General features: G+C 40.0%; 1 protein-coding gene across 1 annotated transcript; it reads right to left on the bottom strand.

The window, feature by feature from the left end:
* Positions 1 to 3142: 3142 nt before the first annotated feature.
* Positions 3143 to 3986, bottom strand: LOC131252185 (uncharacterized). Its single transcript, XM_058253051.1, has one exon. The coding sequence runs from the start codon at positions 3863 to 3865 to the stop codon at positions 3323 to 3325; it is 543 nt and encodes a 180-aa protein (XP_058109034.1). The 5' UTR covers positions 3866 to 3986; the 3' UTR covers positions 3143 to 3322.
* Between the last annotated feature and the right edge of the window lie 4572 nt (positions 3987 to 8558).

The following is an 8558-nucleotide window of genomic DNA, read 5'->3' as shown; positions in this document are numbered from 1 at the left end:
AACTTTGAGTAGCAACTGATTAGAAAATGAAGAAAATATATTACCCAAAAATTCTTATACTCGCCAAAAACATAAGCCCTTCAATTTATATGAGTTTAAAACAAAAACCCAAAATGTGGATGGCTAGGATTCTCTGTATATTTTGTTTTCTGCATCATGAAATGATTGCATATACCCTGGCTTTTGTAGAAGTGAGGCCTATGTTTCAACGATCCAAGATGTTGATTCCATGGGGCTCACGTATTGTAATACCCAGACCCATATGGCCACAATCCACACCGTCCCTTTAGCAGACGAGGACCACAAATTTTAATCACCCAACAATGGGCCCCACCAAACGGCTTAGAACCAAAACGGTACAATCTAATCTTTGGGTATGGAGTATAATATAACGAAGCCTTATCCAATATAAAGCCTTTTGTGTAGAAATGCATCTTAACGTCTAATGAGTGAGTGTGAGAGAGTCCGGCCTTATAAAATAGAGAAAATAAGCATTTATTTCACAAAAACCTATTTGTATGGCTATGCATGGCCAAGCCCATCGGTTAACGGTTTGGATCACTGAACCATGGGCCTCACTTGTAGAAACTGAAAGCCTGAGTATCTCGCAACGGCACATGATACACCAAACACTATGTTAGGCTTTCAGTTTTTACAAATGGGGCCCATGGTTCAACGATCCAAACCGTTGGTAAGGTATGTTTGACCATTGGTTGGCCAATACAAAAATCCCCGTATTAAAAAAAAAAAAAAAAAAAAAAAACAGCAATCAAATGGTCCAAAAGGTCCAGTCACCTCTTCATCAGCTGCTGGGCAAAATTAGTAAAATCGAATGGTTTCAAACATCCGTGAGTGGGTTTATCTTCTACAAACAATCTTCTGCATTCATTTTGCATAACAATAAATGGACGGTTTGGGTCAGCTGATCAGTATGCATTTTGGTCCAGATTAGTGATATGATGCCAACGAGTCCAAATGAAATTATGTGCATGGAAAGGTTCTCACACGCAAGTGAGATCTTACGGCTCAAAAATCAGACCGTTTCATTCGTCTGTACGTTGCAACATGGAAAACAAATGGACGGCAGAAACGAATCGTCTCAATTTATTTCTCACGTTTTAGCTAACCACACGTTTGCGATTTTGAGCCGAAAGATCGAATTAGCGTTCGCACATGATGAAAAGCTCGGAACTCACACGTGTGCAACTGCCTTGCTTGTGGTTGTGGATATTGAGGACTGTACAACAATGCAGGCTTAGATAATTTTGGCAGTCTACATCTAAACTGTCAATTTGTACGATGACCAGTGCCGTCCATCTAAGGGCGCCACCATTGACGGGCTACCTTCCATTAAAGTTGCACGGTGAAAACAATCCTGACGATCAAATCGATCCGGTTGGGACGCTGATTGCCTGCAAAAGCCTTTCGCAGGAAGTCCTGTCAAATTTGTGAGAAATCTACTTGTTCATCTGTTTTGCTGGATCATGTCTGAAAGTGGGTCCAAAAATGAGGCAGACCCAAAACTTAGGTGGGCCGCATGTAGGGGTGTATACGAAAGGAGCTAGCTCGGTTAGTTCACTTGACTTGACTTGAAAAAGTCCGATTTGACTTGGTTCAAAGCTGAGTTCAAGCTAATTCGAGCTGAATTTTTTAGCTCGAAATGAGTTTGAGCCAAGTTCAAGCTGGCCCAGCTCAACTTAACTAGGATCGAATCAGTTCGGTGACTCAATTACTTTGCTATTGATGTTGCTCACCAAGTGTTTGATGAAACGACTCAACAAAGTGTGGTTGGTAGCAAGGGTGGTATGTACATGAAACAAATACTCTTTTTTTTTTCTTAGTTTTTATGTTGCTTAGAAAGTGTTTGATAAAATACATATAAAATCATTGCTTCCGTTTTACAAACAATGGAATTTTGAAGGTACAATCCAGGTGTTTGTGGAAATGCTGCCATGGCGAATTCGACTTGATCTTGGCTCAAACTGGCCTGAGCTACTGACTGAATCAAGCCGAGCCGAGTTCAAGCTGAGGTCAGCTAGTGGCCGAGCACATCAGCTCGACTAGGTTCGACTGGATGTATACCCCTAGCCACATGAATAGAAAAAGTGAGTAGGGAAATGTCTACTGGTGAAGCTTTTATAAGGTCCATTATGATGTATACATGTCATCCATACCCTTGATAAGGTCCGTCCTCTTAGGTTGAATTGAAAACACAAAAATATTAGCTTGATCTAAAACTTCTATAGCCACACGATTGATTCAACCATGGAAGTTAATGTCTACCTTTTCTTGTCGTGCGGCCTAATTGAGTTTTAGATCTGCCTTATTTATGGGCCAATTTCCTTATATAATCTTTAAAAATTGATGGAGTTATACGAAATTCATATTGGTCAAGCTCTACACAGGCTTATAGGACCCTCGCACATGATTTGAATGACTACTGTTAGGGAACTACAGAAGTTTTGCCCTTAAAAACTCTTAAAAATGAAGAACAAACTTCGAATCTTCCTCACAAGCCAAATAATACTCTTGAAATCCTTAAATCGAAAAACCTCTCCTAGTAACAGTTACACCCATATAACATAACAACGAATCACAATCGGAATAGTAAATAAATTCCGCACTTAAGCAACTTTGCATGTATGCTGGATGGCACCTTCGAATTAATGGCATCGAACTCCTTTGATAGCATTGATGCCACTTTCGAAGGAACTTCAATGATATCAAAGTTTGTCAATGGCATCGAGCTTCTTTGACGGGATCAAGAAAGCACCAAAATATTTCATCGATAAAACATTAAATTTTAGAATTTTTCCATAGCATCGAGCATATGTGTATGACATCGGCTGCATCTGCTTGATGGCATTAAGTGATATATCGATGACATCCTGCTCTTTACAAATTTGAGACCCATAATATCAACAGTTTATTGATCTCATCACAAATTTGAGACCCATAATATCAACAGTTTATATCAATAAACGTATCAAATTCCATCACCTTCAAGCCACAACATTCCAAGAATAAACGAGGCATATTCCTTCAAATTTACCTGGGGTTTTTATCGATACCCTGGAAGAGTATGAAGCTTGATACGCAGGCACGCGGAAATTGTACACATCCCATAGTCAGATGATTCAAATATGGTTATTATCAGTTCTTGATGCATCTAAATTCTGATAACTTGAACAAATTTAATATAAATTACTTGCACGCAAGTACGGAATTCCTAAGTGCATAAGTATGATTCATCATGCTCTACCAAATATCGAATCATTTACATACAAAAAAGGAAAACAGAGAAAATTTTCCATCAGTCCCGTTAACCCCATCGTAACGGCGTCATCCTCCTTCCCTCTCTGTCCCATAACCTCACCACGCTGCCGTTAAGCACCGTCAAGTCCTGGCCCCAGTACCAACCCAAATCCACCGTCCTAGTCACCGGCAGCCTAATCCTAACTTGATCGAACCCTCCCCCAACAGAACAAACCGCGTCACTAACGTCGTCAACTCCTTCGTCGCCGATGCCAGCTTCCTCGTAATACGCTGTGAACTTCCTCCTCCTTACGCCGTCAGCTCCCGCGGAAAGTGCCGGCTCGCATCTCGAGGACGTGGATGGCGTCAGATCCGACGGCTCCCTTGGAGCCGGTGGTTTCTGGATGGCGGCCGCATCTTTTTCGTCTGTACGATCTGGAGATGAGGGAGTAAGGATGGATTTGGGGCGGGAAAGAGAACCGACGGCTCGGATCCTCCAGAGGCTGACCGCTGCGGTTAGTACAGCCACGCACGTGCAGAAGCTACTGAGAGTGGTTAGAGAGTAGGAGCTGAGAAGCAGTGATTCGGATGGGGATCCCAACGCATCCATGGATAGAAGTTAGGAGCATATGTGAGAAGCGGAGAGAAGATTTATGATTTTATGGTGAGAGAGAGGAAGATCCTGAGCGGATGGATGTTGCGGCGGGAGAGGATCTGTTGAGAAGATGCTGGGAATCGAGAGCGGAAGATGCTAGAGTAGATTCGTAAGGAACAGCACTGGGTCCTTGGCTTCTTACGTGTATTCAGATTCGGTAGTGACTCCTCCAGTACCGAGTTCGGTACTGGTCGAAGCTCTCTGGGCCCACCATGATGTATGTGTTTTATCCACGCCGTCCATTCACTTTGCAAGATTATTACAGGGAAATTATATAAAAATTAGGTAGATATAAATCTTAAGTTGACCACACCACAGGAAAAAGTGGCGTTACTGTCCCCACTGCTTACTGCAGTGTGGTCCACTTGAGTTTTGGATCTGCCTTAGTTTTTGTTAATATTTTAAATAGATCTTGCAAAGTGAATGGACGGCGTGGATAAAACACATACATCATTGTGAGGCCCACAAGGTTTTTACAATACTGACCACTATGAAGCTCGGTACTGGAGAGGTGGCTACTGAATCTGAGTACTTCTCACGTGATGCACGTTGGGATTTCTTACTTGGAAACGTTTCTCTACGTTGCGTGATGTGGGGCCTGTTTTGCCGATTCAGAGCATGAGAAAGAACTTTGATACTCTGGAGGAGTGGGTCCTGGTTTAGATATATCATTAACAAAAAGGGAAAGGTGATTTTTGACCATCGGATTGGTGGAGTTTATTGGACGGTTAAAATGAAAAGAGTATACAATGGATCTGTTTCAACAAACAGGTGTCCGAGAATGATAGGTTTGGATTGTTCGAAAAAATTAACTTAGGATTGTGACTTTTAGAGAGTGGGATACGCAATTTAAGGAGTTTAGATTGAGTCGAAAAATGCCATGAGTACTGTTTTTGAGTGGCTGCGTATCAAGCGTCCTTCTCTGCTGGAGTATCAAAAAAGTCCCGCTTTTTGTGCATTAGGTGTGGCCCTTACCATGGGGCCCACCTTAATGCTTGTATTCTATATCCAAGCTGTCCATCTATTTTTATAGATAATTTTAGAGCATGAGTAAAAAATTTAACATATGCAATTCTCAGAAGGACCATATCAAAGGAAACATTTGTGATGGAACGCTTTACCATTAAAAACTTCTAGGGCCCACTTTAAAGTTTTACAAACTTTTATTTTCCATACCACCTGTTGATAAGGTCATATAGAGTCTACGATCTAAAATGATTTTAAAAAAGTTATGAACGGAGTGGATATAGAATAAGTATATCAAGATGGAGCCCATGGTAAGGGCCGCACCGTCCTGGGCACGGCCGGTGTTGCACGTTACAGTTACTTACGTGCACGAGTTTTGATGGCGGCGGTGAGTGAGAGTCTTGGATTTTTTATCCGATGAGATGCGGATTCTCTTTCAGTGGATCCGTTTGGCCATGGTATGTAGGCTATAAAAAACTTTTAAACGGACTTAGATTGTGTGCTGTCGAGCTCACCACGCTAGAGGGACCCACCGTGATGTGTTTGTTTTTCCGCCGTCCGTCCGTGTTAATTTGGAGCTCATTCCGAACTTTGGATATGCTTCAATTTTGGGTGTTAAGTGTCAGGTTTATTTTCTATCACATGTAATGTGTGAGCTTGCCGGAATTGATAAGGTAGCCCGATCTAAATTGATCAACTTTAACCTTTAATATTGAAATAAGCAAATACATCTAATATGAACTAATATGTTTAGATTATGAGAAAATCAGTTGATTACTCAGCTACATGCAAAAATTTATAATAATTAGGCAATAATAAAATAGTAAGTAGACTTTTTCCTCCAAAGTTAGGTTGCTTTGTATCATTCACGAGAATTTTTTTTCAAAATACTAATATAATCAAATAAAAGAAAAAACTCATAATTGATCATTAAGAGCAACTACGAGAATGCATCTCTTAAAAGAACTTTGAGATACTTAATAAAGAATAAATCAACATATGAACGCAGATTTGAATTACAACTAAAGATTATTGCTAAGAATTACTACTACTCTTACAATAAGCTAAGATAAAAGATAAATTTGTTTAATTTGTAAATAATTAGTTGTTGTTGGATTGGATATAAGGGGGTCCTGCTATGTAGATTTCTTCTCCTATTTATAAAGTTCCGTTGCACGGTTTGTTCTTCTAGATCCTTTTTCCATTGCTACAACAATTATAGTAGGGGGAAAAAAAAAACCTCTCTAAATTCTTCTTTTGTTATGTTTATTTTCTGTGAGTGTTTCTCTTCTGTCAGTCAAACTTTATTCCTCACAGTCACCTTTTGTATCATAAACAGCTTGACCGCGTTTCTCTCTTTGCTTGTTAATTAAACTTTTGTACAACTCGACCAAATCACTTCGTCGACCATCCACTGATGTGTAAAATTGGATTTACACTAGCTATAGTTTCGCAAAAAGCACTCCAAGTATCTTGAAGATCTTTTCATCCACCTATTTCTCATCCAATGTTACATGTCACCCTCCTATTGGCTTTCATAGAACAACCGGAAATATGGTACAATAATGGGCTTCACAGAGAATCCACGCAACACCATAGCATGGTAAGCTCCTCGCAATAGAGTTCATGTCGCTTTCACATATGGATGCTGATGTTATCTTTGATATGGTTCAATCAAATCTCAATATGGAAAGAGGGTGCTCGATGGTTTTCTAGGTGCACTGAATCTGCATACTATCTGACACAAGAGTGGGGACATCAGTGAGATGCCGATAATGTAGTGACAAAGTCACATTTATGGTGGAATGTGGATTGGTACTGCCTTTATTTGACCTTGATTGTTGGAGGTAATATGATGGTAGGTTGTTGCTAGATATAGTGCCTATGTAAAGCGTGTTTGAAAGTTATTTGGTTGAAGAATATAGATACTCTGCTTGCCATAAACAAAATTTTCTTATTTTCTTGCATTGTGATTAGTCCACGTCATCACTGACGTTGTCAGCACTACTACATTAAATGCAGTTGTGATGATTCGGCCCAATCACATTGCAACAAATAGGTTTTTCCTGTTTATGGCAAGGAAAGGATCCGAATTCTTGGTTAAGAACATACTCGACAAGGAGACCTGCCATCCAATAATCTCCCACCATGATAGTGTCAGCCTGAACCTTATTGGCTCTCGGTTTGTTTTAGTCGTGTGTAGTGTGTGCGGGCATGTCATAATCGATTGTGTGGCTTGATTTAAACCGATTAACTTGGACCCCAAGTGCAGAGATATGCAGATACATCAAATGTGATCATATATAATTGAAACCTGAAAAAATCGGTCATATATTTAACCACTCGCACAAGATTGTTATGAGATGATCATGTGATTGTAGGAGGGTGGGGTTCTTCTTTCGAAGATGGGTTGCACTTTGCCTTCCCTACAAAAAGACTTTTTAATTATGAGATTTGTCAAACACAAAGAAAATACTCACGGTCATTCACAGGGAGCAACTGCAAGATGCCTTTCTGAAAGTAAATATAACTGATTGCATTGGAACCGAAATAGTCCAGCATAAGAGCATAGGCTTGGATTACAGCTAAAGATAAGATAAGGAAAGTGCAAGTCCTGGATTTTCACTATTTTGGATTTCGAAAAACCCTTGAAAATTTTCATTATAATTAACTTATGTTGTCGCTTATTGGTCCTTAACGCTCAAAGTGAGCTTATACATGGGTAGTATCAATAAAGAACTGTATAAATTCGATCAATCAACCGTAGGAAGCCATCGAATGCACCCGATTACTTAAACATCAAGCTTAGCCTTGGGATTTGTTCACATGGGGTTTAAATCTAGTCGACCTATTACTGACTAATCGAGATAACCGTAACTAAATAAAGACTTACCCAAAGCCGAGATAAGTAGGGGTCAGATCTTAATTAACAAACCAAATCAATCAGTTACCCCTTTAGCCTAAAAACCAACGGTTTAGACTAATTTTAACCAAATCAGCATTTTCACTAATCATGAATAGGCAATACTATAAACTTAGCTAATCCAGGCCCTAATTATTACGCACAAGAAATCTCACAACCCAATTCATTCCAAAAATGCCCCGATTATCCAAACAAGCTCTGGATCACTCATTAGTGGGCCACTAAATCCGATGCTATAGAAATATATTCATCTTAGTGGGCTTGACGTCTATCGTGGGACATCGAGCCGAGATCGTGTCTCGAATCATTCAACTTGGACTCGCAAGGTGAGTGCTTGAGTTGTGCGAATATCTTATATGAAAATCTGATCTTTAAGTGAAATAAGTTCATTCCTCTTTCGCAAAGTTGTAACTTTCAGACCGTCGGTTCATGACCAAATTCGGGGTACCGAGTAAAGATATTTCTCCACACATATCCGCATAGCCGCATCCTCGATCTACTATCGGTGATCGTTGAATAGACTTCTAATCATATCTGTCGATCGGTACATCTAAATGGCAGGTCGATCATGTCCATACGTAGATCATCATTAGGGTTAATTATCGTACGATGTATATCAATATGTACACCCCATAGTGGGCTCTAGAGGTTAAAAAACCCTCCTATAGGGCTAACATAGTAAAAACCCAGCCCTTGGGGCCATTTACAGTAAATCTGACACTATATAAGGGCTTATTTTGGGCACCTCATCTCTTCATA

Source organism: Magnolia sinica, chromosome 7 (assembly GCF_029962835.1).
Source record: "Magnolia sinica isolate HGM2019 chromosome 7, MsV1, whole genome shotgun sequence".
In the NCBI taxonomy this organism is placed as follows: Eukaryota; Viridiplantae; Streptophyta; class Magnoliopsida; order Magnoliales; family Magnoliaceae; genus Magnolia; species Magnolia sinica.
This window is presented reverse-complemented; position numbering and strand designations above follow the sequence as displayed.